This window comes from Varanus komodoensis, unplaced genomic scaffold, assembly GCF_004798865.1.
Source record: "Varanus komodoensis strain SLA01 unplaced genomic scaffold, ASM479886v1 scaffold32, whole genome shotgun sequence".
NCBI classification, from domain to species: domain Eukaryota; kingdom Metazoa; phylum Chordata; class Lepidosauria; order Squamata; family Varanidae; genus Varanus; species Varanus komodoensis.
In genome coordinates this window covers 3,696,596-3,720,515 of record NW_025335798.1, presented here as the reverse complement: position 1 = coordinate 3,720,515, position 23,920 = coordinate 3,696,596, and the positions used below count along the sequence as shown (strand labels likewise).

General features: G+C 44.0%; 1 protein-coding gene across 3 annotated transcripts in view; it reads right to left on the bottom strand.

Moving 5' to 3' along the window:
- Nucleotides 1-22,436, bottom strand: part of LOC123027329 (probable hydrolase PNKD) — a 39,309-nt gene extending 16,873 nt beyond the window's left edge. The window contains exon 1 of one of the 3 annotated variants that reach the window (XM_044438018.1): nucleotides 22,257-22,436. In XM_044438018.1, the coding sequence (XP_044293953.1) occupies nucleotides 22,257-22,429 (173 nt within the window). In that variant the 5' untranslated portion in view covers nucleotides 22,430-22,436. Of the gene's footprint in view, nucleotides 1-4,870; nucleotides 4,983-7,520; nucleotides 9,222-22,256 lie in introns of those variants that run through there. The other 2 variants (XM_044438020.1, XM_044438019.1) reach the window with 2 other exon arrangements.
- Between the last annotated feature and the right edge of the window lie 1,484 nt (nucleotides 22,437-23,920).

Below are 23,920 nucleotides of genomic sequence, written 5' to 3'. Positions count from 1 at the left end.
ACCTGTTCAGTGGTTCACAAACCCTTCACAGAAAGGGATCCAGCAGTACAATGTTTCCCTTGGGAGGGAAATCTTGACACAGAAATGGAACCATAATTGCTCCTGGCAATTCATCCACAAGCATTTCATACCTCCTAAGTGTTCTTTGTCAGCCCATCAGCTGCCAAAGAAAAGCATGAAAGCAGGATCATGCCAACATTTGCTCAATGATTTGTGAAGAATGCAATGAGATGCAGGACTGAGGGCAAAAGGAAGACCAGAGACACACTGGAGGATATCAGCAGAAGGGCACAGGTAGAGATAAATGCAAATTGATCCAGCCAGGCATTTGTTGACATCTATTACAGGCTGGGTCCCCCCGCCCCGCCCCGCCCCGTGCACATTCAAGGCAACAGACTATTCCTTTGGAAAAATTCTTTATTCACAAAAGTATACTCAAGAAACTCAATAACCACAGGATGAATCTCTGAGCATGCACAGAGTGGCTTGCTGAACCCAAACTAGCAACTACTTCCAAGAACCCTCCCGTAGAATATGTCTGAGGCCCATCTCTCTGGGAGGGTATGTTTGGAAGTGAGCATGCCTTTTCTCTGTAAATCACTCCTCTACCTCTAGTTGGCTAGTCCTCCTCTCCCAATGCCGTGTCATGGGGTCAAGTCATACCAGCTTCATCTGGCTCTGCAAATTCCTCTTCCATGCCCCTTCCTGATAGTTTTACTTCTTGGCTATTCTCAGAGCTTGTCTCTGCACCTGGAGTGAGTGGCCTTGAGATTAGTTCCTCCACTTCTCCCATCTCAAAGTCTGAAGCCTCAAATTCCCAGGCTCCCAGTGTCTCCTCCTCTTCTTTCTCTGACTCAGTACAGATTGGTGTGTGACCCAGGAGTACGTGCCAAGTCACTTCCAATAACATGGTACGAAGATTCTCTTTAGAACAGAATTGCAGGGTCCATGGCTAGGAATCTACCTCTGCACGGACAAAGCTGCCTCCTATTGACAACTGGAAAAAACAGGCCCTGTGCATTGTGGGTTGGTGCTCCCTGGAATGCTAGCTGAGTGCATCAGCAACTGTATGTATAGTGTCACGCACACTGTGCAGTAATCTGGCTGCTTGAGTCAGGAAAGAGAGCCTTGAAGGATTTCATTTTCACAGCAGCAATGGCCCCCCTTGGAGCCATTTCATGAAGGCCAAACCACCTTCCAAGCCCCACAGTAACTTCTGCCAGCAAATTGCTAATCAAAACAATGAACTCCCTATATACCGCCACCAGCTTAGACCCGGCCAATTCCTATCAAATGAACCAAAAGACACTATGTGCATGAACCTCAGAAGGGCTGTGCTGTATTGAAGCAAGATCCATCTAGCTGAGCACTCTGTTCACACAATGGCCAAACAGCTGCCTGTGGGAAACCCACACACAGGACATGGGTACAACAACACCATCCTGGCTATTTTTCCCAGCAACTAGTATACATGGGCACACTGCTTCTGATTTGCAGGTGGCATATAGCCATCAGGATTAGTAGCCATTGAAAGTCTTCAGGGATTTGTCCAATTCCCTTTTAAAGCCATCCAAAGTGTTGGCCAGCACTACATCTTGTGAAAGTAGTTCACCTATACACTGTGTGAAGAAATCCTTCCTGTTATCCCTCCTGAATCTCCCACCAATCAGTATCATGCGATGACCTCATGTTTTGCTATTATGGGAAAGGGAGGAAAAAATACAGTGGTACCTCGGCTCACGAATGCCTCAGTTCACAACTAAATCGGGTTGTGAACAGAAATTTTGGCAAAATTTTGCCTCGGGTCACGAACTCCACATGGGGTGATGATCATGATCACGCCCATCTTCCCTGCACGATTGTGCTTGGGTGAAGACGGGTGCAATCATGCTCGGGGGGGAGGGGGAGATGGCCCCGCAATCGCACCCATCTCCCCCCCAGCACACCTGCGATCCCGCCCATCTCCCCCACCCATCTTCCCATGCTGAATAAGAATCTACTAGTCAAACATCCTGGTTCTTAACATTGCCAAGTTAATCCCTCAGGGAAGCCCACAAATGCATGGTGGGAATGATCCTTCCAGTTATCTGACTGGGATGGTGTAACTGGCATTCTGCACTAGCAGGGGGTTGGACTCAATGACCTTTCAGGTCCCTTCTGACTCAGCTGTTCTGTGAATCTCCCCCTTTCCCCCAGTATCCTGCATTCAAGTATACTTCCTGTAAACAGTAAGAGCAGGCTTCAGGCCTGTGAGATCTACTAGTTTTTTTATTAGAAAGCCAAATTCCACCAAACCAAAATCCTCAAAATCCTCCTTGTTAAGGAAATTCCCTGAAAAGGTATCTTTGAAAAAGCAGCAAAGCTGCATTGTTTAAACCTGTCCCAGCTGTTGCCAGAGATAAATGGTTTTCTAAATAAATTTGTATTCATTCAATTGGCTAGGAAAGGTGGAGAGCAGAGCTTGGCACAAAAGGCATACACTTCAAATTAAAGAAATATGAGCCCGGGGATTTGATTTTAGAAGCGGAAATGAAATGCACTCAAGGCCCTTCCACAAAATATCCACTCTTTATTACCCCACCCAGTTTTCTTCAATTTGACAGAGAAAAAGGCTGGGGCCATTTTGATGCTGCCATTGTTGTTTTTTTTAAAGGAAATCAGAAATCTGTGATGACCTGCTTCGAGTCATCCAAAGATCTACTGATCTACTGCCCATCCATGCTCTAGACTTGGGAGGGTCTGCTGAGCTACCCTGGCCAATGGCCTTCAACAGAGCTATCTTCCATGAATTTGCTTGCCAAAGACATTGAAGCAGTGCTCGCGCAGCAGGATTTACATCATCAAAACTCTTTGTGCGTATTCTCTCAATGATCGTTATGATAGTTCTACATGGCAGATCAGCACAGCATTCCCAATTTTATTTTATGTGACTGCAGATGAGGAATATGATGACTGAGGAAAAAGTAGCTTGCCTAAAGTCACCAAGTAAATTGGTGGCCGAGTCTTCACAGCTCAGCCTCTTCATGTATGTTCACTCCCATGATTCAAATGAGTGAGCCACACAAATGTATCACCTTTCAAAACAGTCGTTCCAGATTTACTTTCAATCAGATTACGAACACTGCATAGGATAGTAGTACAGTTGGAAGGGGCCTATAAGGCCATTGGGTCGAACCCCCTGCCCTGTATCACCCATTGGGCTGCACCCACTCCAGCTTAGCAAAGGTGCCTTGACACGTTAGTTTGATGTATTGCTATGCAGGCAGATCTAATGCAGAAAATTAACAACTCTTATCAGGCTGTGCCAGCATGGCCAATGGCCAAGAATTGCTGGCAAATGTAGTCCTAAGGCTGGAGAAAGCTGCAGCAAAACAACTCTACTGGTTCCACCTTTCATGGCCAATTAGATGAAGTCAAATGTACTTAGCAAACTTTTTATCTCTGGGAACTGCTGGGACAAGTTTAAACAACTCAGCTTTCTTCCTTTTTCAAAGATACATTTTCAGGGAATTTCCGTATTATGGAGGATTTTGATTTTGTTTTGTTTAAGGAGAACAGTGGCTAGTTTACAGGAAGGAATGAGGAAGAGACTTAGCTAGTAATACAGAAAGCCAGAGCAATTTCTCTCTGTCTGTCTGTCTGTCTGTCTGTCTCTCTCACACACACATTCGTATCACTGTGTTCTTTTAAATAAAGATCCGAGAGGGGAACTAAACATATTAACAACATTAATTTGGATTTCAAATGAGTAACACTAAATTTCCCTTCCCTTCCTCACTTTACACTGGGATCACTCCTTTGCCCTTTCTTGCCAGGCTCCTGTGCTTGCATACCCACATGACTTTGCTCTTTCTTCTTCCAGTGCTTTGCTTCTCAGCTGTCTTGCATGTAGCTGCCCTCTTACCCCTGTATGCCCCTCACAAACCTGACCTCCGATGGTTGGGACAGCTTGTCTCCCTGACCAGATGCTCCCTAAACACCCTCTTCCCCAAACCACCTCCTTCCTTCCCCTCCTCTTCTCTCCCTGGAGCAGGTCTTTCTCACAACTGCCCCTTCTTTTCAACAGCTTTCCTCCTCATCTTCAATTTCCCCTGGCAACTGTTGTCATGGCATCCCTCTTCTCATCCTTCGACTCATGTGGCTATTACACTACAAGTCCCAACATTCCTGATTGTTTGCTATGACAAGACCCTTTTGTTTTGATCCAAAACACCAGGAGGGCACCAGGTTCAGGAAGGCTGGCCGCTGCCTTGTGTCTCACTCTGATGCACCAGATGAATCTTGTATTCTGCAATTTTACACAGGGTGCCGATGGCACTGTCTTCTATTTGTAACTCTCTTGCCTTTTCCCATGGCTTGCTTCATCTGTTTGTTTACAAGAAAATACATGTTAAGGAGGAAGAGACCAAATGTGGAGGTTGCAAAATAGGGGCCAGGCTGCCAAACAGTTGCCATCCTTAGAGGAAAAGGAAATAGGCTGTGCTACAACACCTGCCGATGGGGGACCCTCCCTTTTGAAAAACTGTCATGCGCCCCCAATTTCTCTGCCTGCCAATATGGTGGAGAATTTTGAGAGGCCATCTGCACACGGCTCTAGTTCAGAGCCCATTATACTAGCACCTCTGTGGCAGTAATGAACAACAGTACAGAAAAGTGATTTTCTGCCATCCCTGTCTGCAAAAACAAAAATCCAACTAGCAGAAGTCTTTGGAGTGACAAAAAATCCCCTTCATGCAGATGCTACTCAGAACTGTATTGATCCCACAGCAGCCCACTGTGATATGTTTGCTGAGCACTTCATGAATTCTGTCTCTCCTAATCTGCCCTGATCTGGAGGCCACAACTGATACAGTGCAATGCCAAGCCTTACCGGAGCTTCCACTTGCTGCTTTTGTCCGCCTGGCTTTCAGCAACTGCAGCCGGAGAATGTGGACAGAACGCTTGGAGAGCCAGCCCAACATCTGCTTGCATGACCCATGCCCCTTAACAAAGCAAACTGCACAGTTATACCCCATGTTTCTTTCGTCATGGAATTCAAAGCATTGCACGTGGGAATTCCCAGGTGGGAACTACTGACCAGACCACCCAGAGGCAACCCTGCTTAGCTTCAGCAAGTTGGCTGCATCATGTGCCCTCCCAGCTGTAGGCTAGCGGTGGGCAGAAGCCAGAGCTTCAGATGCCTAATGGTCAGGAGGCTGGGGGTTGAGATCTAAAGCATCTGAAGGTCTACTTTCTGCCCAAAGTACAGTGCCCAAAGGGCCACATGCCAGCTGTGAATGGCATTGTGATACTGGAAGGATGAGGATTGTTGGAGAGCAGAGGGTTAAGCCCCCACCCCAGTGATGCCAAGCCAAGTGCCTACATTGGGACTGTGTGTGGGATGTGGAGAGGACAGGGTTAAAGCCTCTACTCTCCAGCAACCATGATGTAGCTTAAATCACCTTTCCCCAGTGCTGCTTTGGAGTGCAGGAACAGCTGAGGGCTGAGCAGCACCAGAAAACAGGTGGCATTCCCAAGGGTTCAGCAGGCCACAGGCAGACCGCAAAGGGGGCATGTGGGTGGCCTGCAGGCTACCCATATGTGCCTAGGACAGGGGTCGGCAAACCGTGGCTCTGGAGCCGCACGCTGCTCTTGAACCCCTCTGCTGTGGCTCCGTCACTCAAAACAGTGCTAGCTAGTTAAGTAAATCAGCTAGTTAAGTAATTCGCAACATTCCTCTGCTAAACAAGCTTCCTGCAGGCTATCATGTTACACAAAATGCTGCTGAAAAGGTTCTCTTTGTCCCAATGTAATCTCCTTCATCTGAATGTTAAAAGCTGTGCTTGGGACCTGTCACAATTCACAGCACTTGACTGTTTATCTGCTAATCAGTCACTAAACACACCTATACCTCCATCTGTAGTCCCACCAATTTTCTGGGCCCCCCCCCCCCCCCCCCCCGCCAACCATGGTTAAATCTTGAAGAAAAGTTTCTGAAGAAAACCAAACATTTAATGATACGTGGGTAGCCCACTTGGTCGTTAAAACAAGCTGAGCGAAGAAGAAAAGGGACATGGCAGGTGGAGTCTTGGCCGGTCACCCAGTGAGGAGGAGAGGCAGATTGTCACTCTGGGGCAGATGAGTGATGTTTCAGGACAGCAGATGTAGCAACTTGAATTTCCTCGCTAGCTGCTGGGAAATAAACCCTGCCAAATGTGACTTGGCTTGCCCTGATAACGCCTTTCTAGAGAAAGTGGGGGCGGGGCGGACTAGAGGTTTGGCCTGCTCTGACATTCTCAACCTTACTGACAAACTGAAAGTTAGTAAATCACTAGGCCTTGATGGTGTCCATGCCAGAGATCTTCATGCAAATAAGAAGTGGATGCCCTCCTTACAAAAAATATGTCCTTAATATCAGCTTTTGTATAAATTATCAATATTTGTATAAATTACCAGCTTTTGTATAAATTTTGTATCCGCTTTTGTATAGCCAATTTATTTGTTTAGGATTGGTAGGTTTTAATGTTTGTAAACCACCCAGAGAGCCCTCTGGGCTACTAGGGTGGTATATAAATGCAAATAATAAATAAATAGATTTATTTGCTTTTACTTCTGACGAACTTATGGGGTTTGCTGTTTAATGCATGCAGCCCTTTAGCACTGACTTTGACTCTGCAGGAAGCTGTTCTCCTATTCAAAATATATGAAAGGAGTCCTACTAGTTTATAACGTAAGATTAAAAATGACAGTTTTTAGTGACTGAACAAGAGCTGCAGCTAAATCATAATGAAGCTATACATAGTATTAAGGTAAAAAACAATATATGCAGTGTTATCTTCATTTTAGATGTCAAAAGGATTTTGCGGCTCCCAGTGTTTTCTTTTGTGTGGGAAACAGGTCCAAATGGCTGAGTGTTAAAGGTTGCCGACCCCTGGCCTAGGACATTTAATCAGAGGCGAATAAACAGCTGGGTCCAAGGGGATCTACCTGGCTTCTAGAGAGGGAGAATAATAACCACCCTGAAGTAGGCAGTTGCAAGGACACCTCCACAGAAAAAGGTTGTAGGCTCACTAAACTAATTAGATTTAGGATGACAGTGTAGACTTATTTATAAGATGAGGACTCAGTCTCTGCTCTGAAGAAGGGCCTCAAGGCTTGGGCAGATGGTAGAAATTAAAGCCAGATTGGTGGAAGTTAAGGCAGCAAATAGACATCCAGCCATGGTGAACTTACTCACAGGGATGCATCATTCCCACTGGATTATCACCCCAGTGTCTTGTTTCAGATCCTTGATGACAGCCAGAAATGTGCACTTAATCACCATCTCCTAAGCTGGGGAGATGGCAGCAGCAATGGAAATGTGCTCACAGTGCAATCAAGGGGTATCACAAACTTCAAAGAACAGAAGTCAGCAAGAGCACCCCCCCTCCAAATGTGTGGACAAGGACACATTGTGTACAACCTACCAAAACAGGACTCTCATGTCCAAACACAGCAATGATCAAAGCAACAGTTTTTACCAGACTAGCAACAGCGCTCACCTTAACAACTGTCTGGCTTCTGTCATAGTTGGTGTGTACAGTGCAACTTCAGGTGGAATGTTTGATCCTGCACTGGCAGTATTTGTTCATCTTCCAAGCAAGAAGACAAGAAAAAGCTGAAGGATAAAATCTCCTACTGTGGCTTTTTCCACATGGCTTATGACTATAATTTGCCATATAAGTAGGCCAACTTAGCATCATGTAATATGTCTGGTCTGTGCAAGCACAGCAAGACTTCTAGAGCTCAACAAAGCCATCAGATATAACTTAAGGCTCATTATGGGGTTTAAAGGCACACTGTGTAAAGCCTGAACACAACAGAGTTTCTATAGGTTGAGATGAGTGCTGATCTGGATGAAGTCTGCAACTGGTTCTGGTTCAGCTTGCGCTCCTTGTAAAGAGCCAGAGAAGTTGACTGGAGAACCAGGCAAGCTGTTACCTGTGCAAGCACAGATGTCACTGATGTCTAGAAGTACCTTTTTATAAGCTTAGGATGGTTTGCCAGCTGGGTCCCTATCTGAACAATGCAGGGCTGGCTTCATTATACACACCCTGGTTGCATTTAGATTAAACTACACTAATGCACTCCACACTGGGGCAATGGGAACACTAGGGATCATATGAATCCAGCCTTCTCATATTTGTCTCTGGCACAGAATGTCACCACCAACACCCTGCAGCACACACACACATACTTTACTTCTACAACTTCAGAAAAGCAAAGGATATTTCCATAGCAGCTTGGAGGGGGTGGTCTTTCTCTCTCTCTCTCTGCCCTCAGAGGGGGAGATCTGAAACATCTCATGGCCCCCGAGATACTCTCTGAGGGATCTGAGGATTGCAGCCTAAATGGCTCTATCCAACAATGCATGCCAAAGATATAAAACACACTGCTTAAAAAAGTAAGAGGTGACTATTTGATCAATGTGGACAACATTGCTATTGTTTATTAAGGGATGCCAAAAAGAAAAAAGAAAAAGCTCCCTACATCAAAAGCTTTCCAATGCACCGGGCCAGGGGGCAGGGGGAGGACCAAAATAATCCTGAATACTAACCTTGCAACTCTGCCAAAAGTCACACTCCACCCTACAAAAGTCTCCTCCCCAATCCAAAATATCAGAATTAGCAGTACCCCAACACTGAAAACAAAGATGGCTTAAGAAAAAAGCACATTTCTCAGAAAGGTGCAATTACTTTCTTCATTCAGGGAATTTTATAGGGAGTCCAGATGGTGCTGTATTCTCCCCTCCCACTAGTCACCATTTCTTCCATCTTTTTCTTAATAGGAAAAAGATCCACGAGGGAATAAAAGATAGACTAGCTGCATGATGCCTTTTGAGCATTAGTGCCAGAACCCAAAGTCAGTATCCTAATAGCTAACAGTGCTGCTTGGAACAAATAGGCCTGTCAGTAGCACTAATGGAAAGGTGGAGTCTTTTCTTCAGACTTATTAGTGTCCTGCTTGAATATCACTGAAAACAGCCCACCTGCCCTCGCCCTTAGCACCTGGAATGGTTTACAGAATCATAAGAAGTAGTGTTGTAAGGGGCCTATATGGTCATCAGATCCAACGCCCTGCTCAGTGCAGGATGCAAAGTTCTGTAACAGATGGCCATCCAGCTGCCTCTTGAATGTTTCCAGGGCATGCGTAAGAGCCCATGACTTCCCCACTTAATTGGTTCCATTGTCATATTGTTCTATCACTCAGGAAGCTTTTCCTGATCTGGCTTCCTGTAACTTAAGCCCCTTAACTCACACTCAGGGATGATCAAGAAGAGACCCTGGCCCTCCTCTTTGTGGCAACCTTTCAAGTACTTGAAGAATACTCTCAGAGCTCCCCTCAGTCTTTTCTTCCTCAAGGCTGAACATGTCCAGTTCTTTCAGTCTCACAGGACTTTGTTTTCATTACCATGATCATCTTAGTTGCCCTCCTCCGAAACTTTCCTAGTCTGTCTGCATCTTTCTTAAACTCTGGTACTCAGAACTGGTCATAGTACTCCAGGTGAGTCCTACTACTTTATGTGATTTGGAAGTGATACTTTTATTAATGCAGCCCCAAACAGCATTTGCCTTTTTTTGTAGCCACATCACACTGTTGCCTCATATTCAGCTTGGGATCTGCAACTATTCCAAGATCCTTCTCACTTATAGTATTTTTGAGCCAAGAATCCCCCACCTTGTAACTATGCATTTGGCTTCTTTTTCCTAAGTGCAGAACTTGGGATTTGCCCCACTAAATTTCATTGTGTTGTATTCCAGCACTCCAACCTATTGCGATCACCTTGAACCTTATTTCTGTCTTCCAAGGTATTAGCTATCACAACCAGTTTTAAGTTGTCTGCAAAACTGATAATCATCCCTGCACTTCCTCATCCAAGTCATTAATGAAAATGTTTAAAAAGGTGCCATTAAGTACTCTGTCAATCCAATTCTGTAGACAACTGGAAATCCACCGGCCAGTTGTTCCATTTAGCCCAGATTTTGCTACTCAGGATATCATGGGCCATTCTGTCTAAAGCTTTGCTGAAATTAATATATATTATGTCCACAGTATTCCCACAGTCCACCAGGGAGGTTACCCAATCAAAAAACTGAGATAAGATTGATCTGGCATGATTTGTTCTTGGCAAATCCATGTTGGCATCTCATAAACACTGCATTGTGTACAAGGTGTTTGCAGAGTGACTGCTGTATAATCTGTTCCACAAGTTTCCCAGGGACTGATGTCAGAACAACTGGTCCATAGTTCCCAGGTTCCTCCTCCCCTCACCCCTTTTGAGGGCAGCACAACATTAGCCCTTCTCCAGACATCTAGCTCTCTTCACCCCTCTTCCATTTCTCAAAAATAATGGACAGTGGCTCTGAGAGTTCCCCTGCAGCTCCTTTATTACTCTAGAATGCAGTTATGGAGTTCTGAAGATTTGAACTAGTTCAAAGTAATTATTTACTTAATTGATTTTTATATCACCCAATGCCAATATTCTCACGGTGGTTCACTCAGCACATTGACAATAACAGTAACACATACAACATAATTAGGTGTTCCTGGACCATTAGCCTATTAAGCTACAATGTCTAAAGCTGCAATCCTGTCCCTTCAGCTTGTTCTTCACCTTTTCCAGAGAAGTCACAGAACCTCCTTTGGGAGAAGACAGAGCCAAAGAAAAATTTAGCACTTCAGCCTTTTCTTTACCTTCTGCTATAATTTTGTCACTGTCACTGAGTAGTTGAACCGTCACTTATTTCCTTTTTTTTTTACTCTGCACATAATACGAAGGCATTTTTGTTGCATTTAGGAGCCCTCACTAACCTCAGTTCATTCTTAGCTTTAGCCTTCCTGATGCCTTCCCTGCCATTTTTCCCAACATTTCATGTTCGTCACTGGCATAACTATTTACATCTACCTCCAAAGGACCAAACACAGAGATTAGGAAGAAAAGGCTCATCCCCATCTCTCCTTATTGACTTAGAGCAGGGGTGTCCAACCTGCAGCCCGTGGGCCGCATGCAGCCCAAGACGGCTACGAATGCAGCCCAACACAAAATTGTAAACTTACTTAAATCTTGAGGGGTTTTTTTTAGATTGTTTTTGTAACTTGATTATGTGGTTCTCTAGTGTGAACTTGTAGACGACAACATCATGTGGCAATGTAACATAAAATAAACGCAAGTATGCTCTTGCTACTTGTACGCAGGCATGGCTTCAGTTTTACAGCGGTGTGTAACTTTCATTTGTGAACAACTATTTTCCAAAAAGAAGCATGCTAAGAGTAAAATTAGAACCTAAATATCTGATCAGCACCTTGAGAACTCACTGAGAATTGCAACTACTTCCATTGAACCAGATATTGATACATTAGTTTCTCAAATACAATGTCAAATATCCCACTAGTATCATGTGGCCCTCTTTTCTTTTACAATAAAAATATCAAAAAAATCAATGAATATGATTTTTGATATTTTTTGTATTTTATTACTTAGATATGTTCATTTTCTATATTAGGAATTGTAAACTTGGGACCTGCTCAATGATTTTAAGACTCTCCAAATGGGGTGCTTCACGATTAGCATTATTATGTGAGGACTTTTTTGCTTATCTGTGGTGATGGATATCACAAGTATTATGCACAGACTTTTTTTTGGCTCATCAGTTTTCGTTAGTGCTTGTGTATTTAATGTGCAGCCCAAGAAAATTCTTCTTCTTCCAATGTGGCCCAGAGAAGCCAAATGGTTGGAAAGATCTGGCTTAGAGCAAGATAAATTAGAAGGGGCAAAGTCCTAACATGGAGCTAGCTGTGTACCTTGGCAGCAGGAAGAGATACAACCAAATAATTATTTTCTGTTTTAAAGTTACAGAAAGAGAAAGATGACTCCCTGGGGTACCACTACTGCATGATTTTTTTGCTCAGTGGAGCTGCAGACCAAGTGGTGGTTCTTTATTAGTAGAGGAAGAATCCATTTGCCCAAATAAGGACAAATAAACTGAAACTCAGTGCAGAGAAGACAAAAATATTGCTAGTGGATGGTTCATCTGCCCAGCCAAATAGTGTTCAACTTGTTCTTATGGGGTTTCACTTTCCCTGAAAGAACAGGCGCACAGCTTGGAAGTGCTCAGGCAACCCCAAACACTTATGGAATGGAGCCCAACCATGCAGGATCCACTCTTTAAGGAATGCAACATCAAGTAAAGGAACACCCTAGTATTTACAATGTCATTCATCACATGTATATTCCACGCTTAAGTACCATTATCACTTGAGGCACAGATGGCCACATGGCTGGGTTGTTACGTTAGCTTTCATCTGCTTAGTCCGATATAGCAGTGAGCCTATCTGAACAGAATCAGCCTGGTGACGGCTATCCATGCTCTGGCAAGCTTTCAGAGTGAATTTATGTGGGACAACCTTTGAAAACACTTGGGAAACATACAAACATGTAGCTTCTGTGCTTAGTCAGCTGTACCAGCTTCTAGTCCATTTCCAAACACATTTCGAATTGTCGGTGTTGATCATTAAAGCCTTAAATGGTTTGGGATCAGACTGCCTTAAGAATAATGTCCTCCCCTATGTACCTTCCCAGGCCCATAAATCCTCATCAGAGGCCCTCCTCTGGGTGCCCCAGCCAAATGAAGTTCTGTGGGTGAAAAGAGAGAGGGCTTTCTCAGCTGTGGCACCCCACTTGTGCAATGTCCTCCCCAAGGAAACTCTCCTAGCACCTAAACTGCTACTATTCCTCACCTGGAATACTGTGTCCAGTTCTGGGCACCAAGATTTAAGAAAGATGTAGGCAAATTAGAAAGGGTACAGTGAAGTGAAACAAAAATGATCCAGGGTTTGGAAACACTGCCCTCCGAAGACTGAGGGGGGATAGGATATCCCTCTATAGGTACCTCAAAGGCTGTCACAAAGAGGAAGCTCAAGATCTCTTCTTGCTGATGCCAGGGTGTAGGACATGGAATAACCAATTCAAGTTGCAGCAACCCAGATTCAGGCTGGACATCAGGAAACACTTCCTCACTGTCAGAGCAATACGACAGTGGAAGCAGCTGCCTAGAGAGGTGGTGGGCTCTCCCACACTGGAGATGTTCAACAAGAGACTGGCCAGCCATCTGAGTGGGATGGTGTAACGTGATGTCCTGCAACAGCTCGACTGGATTCGATGGCCTTCACGGCCCCTTCCAACTCTTCTATTCTATGATTTTCCAGTGCCAGGCAAGACACTCCTTTGCTCCCACACATTTTAGATTCTCAGATTTACAGTTTAGATTTGTTCTGAAAGAGCTGCTCTTAGATATTTTATTTCCTGTGCTGATTACTGCTGTTAGGTTTGTGTATTATTTTTATCATATAATTATATAAATAACTTTTGGTTATTGGACAGGAAGGGAGGAAAAGAGTCCCTGCAGTTTTTACTCCGCTAGCTCAAACAGCTGTAGGGGGTGGTGCTCATGTCCATTTCAAAGGCCATGAGCCAGCGCTGTCCAAAGACGGGGCACTGTTTCCTCCCCACTGAAGTGGTACCTATTTATCTACTCACATCATATGCTTTCGAATTGCTAGGCTGGCAAGAGCCAGGGACAAGGCAGTGGAACATCATCCCCTTGCACGACTTTGAACTGCAGACCTTTCAATCGGCAGCCCAGAGGCTCCGCAGTTTAACCCGCTGCACCACCATGTCCCCTATTCAACAGACAACACATAAAATATATACATTCTTTTAAAATATATGAAATGGGCATCTGTAGAATATAGAAACTCTGAGCATTAGAGGGTATTACAGGACTTCTGAGGATGCCAGCAGATGTCATGTATAAAATTTAGGTATTTCTACCCACAACCATAAGAGTTAGAAATTTCTATTTACATTTTTTTAGAAGGCTGAAAACTAATACTGCTGTCTGACCTAAATATACTTATTAGAAACCAAGCCAAATATAACTTAGTAGGACTTGATTTCAGCAAAACAAATTCTGAATTGAACTACAAATTCTGTGCATCAATGGGTGCATGGAAATAACGTGTTTAACAGCTGCCTTCTCTTCTTGGCTAAGCTCAGCCATTTGACTCAGCCTTGTAAATGTGCATCTGGAACCTCATGCAGGAAAAGGTGTCTTTAAAACAACTCCACAAAACTCCAAACTCCTGAGGCTGTTTTCTATTAGGATAGTCTTGCCAACCCAACAACGCCCAGGTGTTTTGTACCCTAACTCCCATCAACCAGCACATCCAACGACAGAGTGGATGGGAAATGAGGGCTAACATGTCAGAAGGGCATAAGGATTGGGGAGCTGCATTAAAGCATCTGTAGCCTTCCTGTTTACAACATGCAGCTGGTATGTTAGCTGAAGACAACAGCATCTTCCCAAGCCAAATAGTGGTTTGGAATGCAGAAGCACATCATTATAAACATAAATGTCTAAAATCCAGAGTTTTATTAGTTACAAGAACAGATAGTTTGCCTGGGCAGGGCAGGCCCAGATCAGCCAAGGCAAGAGTTCTTTGTGACTATTCCTCCGGATGTTTTAATTGGAACCTAAAAGCAATGACAGGGGTCCCTAAATTGAATATGAGAGCAGATCCAGGAAAGGTGGGGTTTAACCCTTCCCCCATAATACTGATTCCCCAATCTATATTCTCCACCTCAACTACACTGCCCTACTACAAAACACACATACCAGTGCCTTTATGCTAATCACTATTTGGTTAACAGCATGTTTGGGAAATTTAGAGAAATAGAACAGAGGAAACTCCTAACATCTTGGAACAAAAAAATAAAATTAATAAAAACAACAGCAGCTGTACAGAGAATAAAGATTCTCAGTGCCATTCAAGGGCATTCTCAATCAAAGAAAGTGTAATGTGTCATGAAAAAACTGCTTGGAAGAAGTCACAGAAGCAGCGGTGTTGTTCCTGGGACTTATCACGGTCCTGTCATGGGAAATGTGCAACTTGTTCTTTCCTGAGCCTGTTCAGACAGTACCAAAGTAGGCATTTATCATGCCATTGCCTGCTTCATACACAGTGCTTTGCAGGGGTACAGACAACACCATTTTCCATCCTTAATCCTCAAATGTTTTCCTACTGATTTCTTCCATGAATGAATGAATGACTTTACTGCAATCATATACCACTAAAAACAATGCAAGGATAATAAAACAGATCAGTACAAGAACAAAAAGAAGTGATTAAAATACTGAGGTACTTAAAATACAGTAAAATCTGAACTTTAAATTAAATTATTACGATTCAATGATGCCTGCTTCTTCCACCTTTTTCCTTGCCACAGAAAATTTGGTAAGGGAGGAAAGACAGAACTGTTACACAATACCTTCAAAAGTGGCAGTCCTTCGTCTGAAAACAACCCCAGTGGCCAATGGTACTTCCATGTTTTCCCATCATGCAGCAAATGAACATTTCTATTAAGTAGGGTTGAGTCAACCATCAAATGCTGGCTTATTGTTTGACCACAATCAAAAACTACAAGAACAGTCTTGCATAAATGCCCACCTAATTTTATATTTGTTTACAGTCTACAGGGGACCGTAGGTCAGCTTTTTGGCCATCATTGGCAAGTGTTCAGGGCAGATTCACAAACAATACAATATCAGTATTATCAGTATAACGACAGTGGATAAAATCGGAAGACATGCCAGCAAACGTAAGCAAAAATGTATGCAGCACTTACTGGCAGCATACCGGCCAAAATGAGATCAAATCAAAAGCCCCAAAAGAAAGCAGAACAGAACAATGTGCAGAGAGCATCTCAGGGACGATGGGGTGTACTCTTTTTCCTATAGCCACAGATGTGCTACAGCCTCAGAAGGGGAAAGCCAAGCACGGATTTCCCCCCATCCACCCCTCACTGCTGCCATGGGAACCTGCAGTGCTGTTGTGCTCTCAGAAGAGGCTTGCATTTATCTGGTTACTCTATTAATAGGTCCAAGCTGAAGTTCATGTCTATTGGAGATAATACACCCCATTGTGTGTTCTCTAATGAGCAAATTATACGTTGTGTTGCATTTATTACTCTTCTGTGAATGCTTGTCGCAAGAGACATATTGCCAACAATTAAGTTCAAGTTGAGTAAATGATTAATGAGATCTCAAGGGACACTGACAGATGGACACCTATAAAGCTTATAGGAAAATCCAGTTTTAAAAATTGACCAGAACCATTGTTTGGTAAACTTCAATGGACAGGTTGATTTTCACCTTGGATCAGCTTCTTGGCACTGATGGTAACTTTCTGCTATTTTCTGCTATTCGTGCCGATTATAAATTGCCAGCTATGGCTGCATGGCAATGTATGCAGTTGAAGTATTTGTCAGAAACCAGGTTTGGTCCTGCTGTTTATATACTTCACAGCTGTGTTATTGATGCTGAACAGTTACAATGGCCAACAATTCATATGTATATATTTTATTGGTGAATAGATATGATACGCAGGATCCCAACCAAGTATGGAATGCTAAATTAGGGCATGCCAACTTGCCCAGTCAATGAAGTGCATCATTATTGTGTATTTTGAAAGGGGTCGTGCATCTTAGGCTACAGTTAATTCACCAACACTTGTTTTGAGTATATTGGACATCACAGTGTCTTTTTGATCAGGGCTTAATTAAATTGGCCAATTGTTCAAGGTGTAAAGCTGTTCTCTTCTTCGTATGTTGTTGCTATGCCCAATGGCAACTTCCTTTTGGAAGCAGATAATAATGCAGATAAATCTTGTGCTCAAAAGTTCTTTAATATTTAAGGATTCACGTTATTTTGAATTACCTACCCATCTACTGGAATTTAATGGGGGGGGGTCAAACAGATTTTCCACTCTCTTTTGACAGTTGAAAATAGTCATATTACAACATCAGAAGCATCAATAACCACCTGCAATAACAATGGTTAGAGGATTTGTCAGATTTTCAATTTTAGAAACAGGTGGTCTTTAGATACAGTCCACAAACATATAAATATATGGTTATTTGGGGTGTCTTTGTAAAAGTCTATGTGTAATTATTTTCATAACACTTGTATATTGTATTATATAGTAATCTATATAAGGTCTTATATATAATTAGTGATAAGGACCTTTTAAAAGTTTACTGACCAAATGTAATGCTTTTGTTTCATTCTTCTTCCCCTTCTCTAATGGTGCACTTCGGGGGGGGGGGGTGTATTGCACAGTCATTTTTTAAAATGTTCTTGGAAAGAAAGAGTTTTTCTCCTTTCCCGATCTTGAAGGGGTCACTGGCCCAGATAGCACAGGGTTCGGTGCACATGAGGGAAGACTTCTGACTGACTGGATCTGTACATACAGAGAGCCCCTTCTCCCCCTTCCAGAGACTCCAGAAACAGAAACACTGCATGATCCCCAGAGGCAGGGAGTTCCAAAGAGATGGCACTGCTGCACTGAATGCTGTTTTCCCAGTGGCCTCCAACTGGGCCAAAGATCCACATGGAACCAACTTGGGACTTGCCCTCCAATGACCTCAGTGACCAAGAAGGTTGGCTAGACATGGTATATCTCTCATTACCTCCCTTCCCTAAGTTATTGCAGTCCATGCTGTTTGAAACGTGCCCTTTTCACAAAAGGGGGAGGATATCAGCAGGATCAGGTTGAACCACAAAGTTTGCACAAGTACAAATGAACAGCAGGGTATGGGAATGATGGAACCAAGTGGCTGGAATCCTGAAAAGCAGCACTCCAGTGTTTGTGTATCCCGTCTGTACTGCATATAGCTCGCCTACTGGGCAGAATAGCATCACCATTGTGTTTTTTAAGTACTTTCTGGGTGGAAAAGGGTTACCTGGGATTGCTTTACCTCATTTACAAGAGATATTGACTATAGGAACCAAGATGATACCAGAACGAGAGTGTCCTCCAAGTCACTAACGAGTTTTGGCTAAGCTGAGGTAACAGCAAAAGTCTGGGATACCAGTTCTGTGAGACTATGTATTCAGACATTATCATGCTACCAGGGTACAGTTAGGATGCCCTTTAATTGCTGTCCTGTTCTTCCAATTCTTAAGACATTATAGATTTATTTGTATACATGGAAATAAGCTAGGTAGTGTGATGCTCACTTTTACTAAACCAGAAACTCTTGGTTGATCAGGGTAAGTTTTTTCCAGGATAAGGAGCACATCCAAGTTTGAAAGAAAAGTTAAAAGTTTGATCCCAAAGATAGTAAAGTCAGCATATAGGATTATCACCAGTAAAGGACTATTCCTCCTAACCTGAAACAGCAGATTGAGGTGAGATGCCAGTCCTCTTTAGAATATGCCATACAATAGATGTCATCTCCTGGAAAGGTATGTGATCATACTTACAAATGTACAATTATAACTGGCAATAAGTAGTATTACTGGTACTAAGAATGTAATATGAGGATATGGAATGGAGAAATGAGCAGGCATGCTGGTCCAGAGTTCTGTTGCATCATGATTGCTGGAGAGCTAGAATCCTTATACTTAGGAAGAGGAGGAGTAGGCAATTCATCAGGGGGATTTTTAGTTGATGTTCCCAAGAACTAACATTATTCACCCAGAGCAAGTTCTGGGAATTTGCTGCTACTTACATTAAGTGGCAGTCACTGATACTTCTCAAGGACTTCCAGGGCTGCCATAAACATGAATTCTTACAACTGCAACATCTTCTGCCCCTAATATGTTAACCCTCCCCCTCAAGTCTGTTTAATCATATGCCATTTAATCATATGCCTTTAGTTCTGCATCCTCCCCCACTACTGCTTTTCATGGCCTTCCCTGCAAGAGAAAGCAGGCATACTAACATTCACTACTTTGACAAAAAGGACACTCCAAAGGTTACACTGTTCAAATCACCATTATGGGGAACCAAAGAAAGTTCACAAGATGTTTAGCTAAAGGCAGAGAGGCAAAGGAAAGGATCCTGAGTGCTAGACAGACTACAGCTAAGGGAAATATAAAGCAGAGGGCAGGACAGTGAATCTGGTATGTAACGCCAGAAGGTGAGAGAAGATTCTTGCTTGGAATTCAACCTCCTCTCCAAAGATATCCCTCTCTATTCCTATGCTTCACATGGCAATTTAGTCTTGATTTCTTCTTCTTTACATATCCTAATGCTGAGCTCTGCTTTCAGCTATTACCAAGTCACACGTTTCTAATCAACACCCTATCAACTACTTGCCTTTAGTAAGAGCATCTGAGAGAATTTCTGCTTTGGCTATACATGTAATAAGGGAAGAGGAAACTGCCAATTGTTCCCCTATCAGTGAAAAACTCTCAGATCAAGAGTAGGCAACACACAACCCATGGGACACATGCAATCCTCCCAACCTTTTTTTTGCAGCCCCCACCCCAACTGTGCTGCTGCCAGGCTACCTTATTTCAGCAGCAAATCCAGCAGCATGGCATGAGTAGAGACCCTCAATAGCTTCCAAGACAGAAATTATCCCCCAGAAGTCCTCCACCCCACACTGAAGAAATGCATAAAGTTTTAACATATGCCTTCTGACTGCTAGCATTCTCCCAATGCCTGAGCCTTTTAGCAAACAGTACATAAAGAAAATGGAGCAGGGAACTGGAATGCCTATTATTAGAAGAAAAGGAAGAAAGCTTCTTTTCCTGACAGCCCAAGCATCTCCCATGTGGTGCATTTTGCAACTTCTTCCTCTTTTGTAAAGGTTGCTCAACGAATAGACTTCTTTCCCTCATGTTCTCTGAAAAGTGACTTTTCCTCTGTCTCTGCACTTTCCCTTTCAGGATAAATCATACCTTCCTGGCTGAAATGCCATTTTCTTGCCATAATTGTTCTCATTTATTATATTTTAAATCCATTCAGTAAAATGTGGATGGCATCCTCACAGACCAAGCTATAAATACTAGCCTATTCTGCAATTCTGTTCTCAGTGCAGGCCCAAATCCAACATGAAAAATCTGGTTATTTATTTATTTATTTAGAATAGCACTTAAAATAAATGAACACAGACATGACAGCTCAGCCCTGGGCATTTTAGGTATATAGTAACTTGCTTTGTACCAAGCCAGACCACTGGTACATCTACTATTGTTTATATAAAGATTACCCATTCCCTTTTGTTTAACAAGAGTAGCAACAAAATGACTTAAGGCTTGTGGGATCTACTTTGTTTTTTACCAGAAAAAGATCCACCAGTTCAAACAAGCACGCGCACCCCCCCCCCAAGGTTGTTGTGCTCCTCCCATTCTGCAAAGCAGCTGGGCATTCCATTTCCGACATCTAACTAAAGCTTGGAAGTGGAGGGATGGCAGCCGAGGTCTCCTCCCCTCCTCCAGAACCCCTCTAAGCCCCTTCTCTGAGGTTGCTTTAAGAGAAGCAGGCAGCGCAGCCCTTTCTGCACCAGTTACACCGCCAGGGAGAGGGTTCCAGACTTAGATCCCTAAATGGGAAGTTGGACCTCTTTTGCAACCTGAGAGCTGGAAAGCTAAACAATTCTATCCCCTGTACTTAACTAGCTGATTTACTTAACTAGCTAGCGCTGCTTTCCTAAGTGGAGCTTCCATCAGATCAGCTGCTGTGCTGGCGCCTGTTTTGAGCGACGGAGCCGCAGCAGAGGGGTTCAAGAGCCACATGTGGCTCTGGAACCGTGGGTTGCCGACCCCTGCCCTAGACACACTCTAGAAGGCCACAGGATTGTTCTGCCCAACATTAAAAAAACTGAGTCCAGGAATTTAAGTCCCATATCAAAATAAAGCTCCTAGTCCTTCCTGTTCCTTAAGAGTCCGAACTTTCTTCATTGCAGTAGGATTTGCAGAAGGGGGAGTGGTTTTGTTGCTGCCCTTCCAAAACCAATGAGAACAGGTACTCCTTGGCAATCCGCTTCAAATCACCCAACTATCTAACATCAGTTCGAGATCAAGCTTCTGCTCACCCCTGCCTTACACTGTTTGGAACCTTCGGTATGAAAGCATATCCTCTCCCACTAAGCTATTCATGAACCACTCTTCTCCACTAATGAATGAGTATATCCAGAAGCTGCAGGAAAATGCAATTATGTCAAGCTTTACACAGAACTGAAGAGGCTTCATTTTCTGGCTTTGTTTTTATTGTTTCCTCTTAGAATAATAAAGGGCTTTCTAGAGAGCCTGCACGAGCATGTTCGATGTTACCAGCAGCTGACTGTTCCCAGGAAAGGCCAAGGAAATGCAACTAAAGGGCAAGAAAAGTCTGAACTGTCTATGCATCCAGCTGGGTGCAGCAGAGCAGAACTTCATGTCATGCAAGAACTGTGCAGGAAGCTAAAGCCAAGCTATCAAAGCAATGGAGCCCCTGTCCTCTTTAGGGTTAGTACTTATATGCACACACAGGGCTGCTTCTGACCCGTATTTAATTTAGTGTGTCGGGGAGCTATCTCTGAGAAGAACAGCAATCTCAAATGCACATGCCAGAGAACTGCACCTTTTCCTAGAACGACCCGCTAACGTCAAGCTATATTTGTTAGGGGACCCATTCATTAGTAGTGCACACACGCATGCATACTGAGGTTTCTTCTAATTAAATGCATGCAATCACCGCAATCTGCAAGCCGACCCCATTCACCAGCTCTCTCATCCAACATCCACAATTCTCAACACGATCGCGCCCCAGGCCTCTTAAAACTGGGCTCATTCTAAGGTTAATCCTTGCAAAGCAGCCTCGTCTTGGCCCGAGTATCCCTTGAGACGGGGTTTCAACCTGGCTCCACTACTATCCCAGTCGCCTGCCCATAAAAATATACAGGTGCCCGGAGCCTTATAGCTCCACCCACCTTCGTACCAAAGCAAAAGCGTCGACATGCAACTACCATATGACCATATCCTAGAAACCAAGCCGTGTTTCCTTCACATTACTCTTGTAAAATCTTCAATAGGTGTTAGCCATGAGGGCGTGGGCATCCACAGAGGCGCTCCTCCAAGGGCTCTCCTACTCAATTCACCAAAACTAGGCTGAAACAGTGAATCGCACCCTGATGGGTGCAGATCCACCCCACACAAAAAACCACAACCCCCCCCCCTGTAACTTTTGTTCAGCACATCTCCATCATACAGTTAATGGACCTACCCACATTTACTCACTCGCCCCCTAGCAAAAATCAAGATCCGCATATATACACACCTCCCACTACTGGACAAGTCGCCCCCCCCCACACACACACACACACTAACCGCGCAGCCTCAAATCCCTCTCCCGCACAGCGGAGAAGCCTCTCGCCCCATCGCGCGCCCACCCCTCCCTGCCCAGCTCACACGAAGCGGAACAGCAGCGGACCAGCCAAAGCCATGGGCACTTGGGACAAGCAGCGCTGCTTGGCCCGGCACCGGCCCAAGACGCTCCTCAAGGCCCAGCGACACGAAGAGGCGAGAGCGACTGGCAGAGCTCGAAACTGCCGCAGCAGCCTCCGCCAGTCCAGCCAAGCCATGCTCTGCAGGAGAAAGCGCGCGGCCGGCATCAAACCCGGCCCCCTGCCTGGGAAACACTCCTCCCACCCACGGCACCACCGAAGTCCGCCCGCCCCCCCTTTGAACGCCCTTCATTCCGTCGTCGGAGCGCGGCGCAGCTCGCTTCCTACGCTTCCTACGCTCCCGCCGTGGCCTTGGCGTGCAGTGCCCCCCTTAGGGATTCCGCAGCAAGCGCCAGCGGTGAGCTATCGGTATGCATCAGCCATCAAATCGATGAGCTGAGCGTGGGGGCTTTTAAATTGCATTAGCATCACTAAAAAACCTGTATGTTGCATTCACCGTCCCCATAAATTGTACAGGATTGATATTAGCAAATTCGTTTCATTTCAGCAATTGCCACACTGGATTTGGTAAACCTCTTTCCAGACAGGCTGATCATATAATACTAGGATCTTCAGGGAGAGGATGCATGATCTTCATCTGCATGAACACCAGTCTTGATGCTCAGTGACCCGTTTCCTTCACAGCACCCTCTTTATTTGGAAGCAAAGGATTAGCTTAGTGTTTTGGAGCAAAAATGCCCTCCATCTCTTGCCTTGTACTTAGGTTCTTGCACAAGTTACCTTTCAGCTAGTCGAACCAGTTTGTCTTTTGGGAAACTATTTTATGACCTGCCCTGCTCACTACAGCAACTATTTTATGACAACCCCCCCCCCCCATGACAGCCATTTTGTGAGAATACTCATGACACCCTCTCAAAATTCTGCCTCCAAAATGCACAGCAATTCATTTGTTGGAGATATGAATAATTCCTTCTTCCTTCCTTCCTAGTATTTAGACCCTCCCTCCTTTCCACTGCTTGAAAATACAAGGTTGCCTAACAATAGAACAGAAGAAGAGCTATATCATAAAACTAATAGCAGGTAAACGTGCAGCAAAATCAAACAGGGCCGAGGTCAGCTGCTTATCTGTTGTCCCCCAAAGCCCCTGAAAGAGCAGATGTGACATACTGTTGAAGCCTCTTAATGAGAGAGCTTCCCCTGGCTGTTGCAGGAAAACTGCATTTTGCTAGCACTCGGACAAATTCTATGTAATATTTTCTCCGTGCCCTTTATATTATCCCCAACCCGGCAACCACATTCACACTAGAGCACTTACTTCAGTTCTGAAATACAGTGGAGGCAGATAACATCAAAAGTAATGAGATTCGTTTTGCACATCTCTCCCCGCTAGGCTTTTAGGTGCATTAATTATCTCTTATGGCAGCAATGTGAGTAATAATTGTGTAAGTTCCCATTGAACTTGGTAATAAATATACCCCTATTGCAGAAGAGAAACCAAGTGTGGGAACCTATTCCATTCTATAGTAAGTATATTTTTGCTAGCGTTGACCCAGTGTCTGCAGCACAGTTGCCCAGCTCTATTCAATGGATAATCAGGGAGCGGTGGAGATACCTGTCCTTGTAATTATTATTATTATTATTATTATTATTATTATTATAACATTTCTA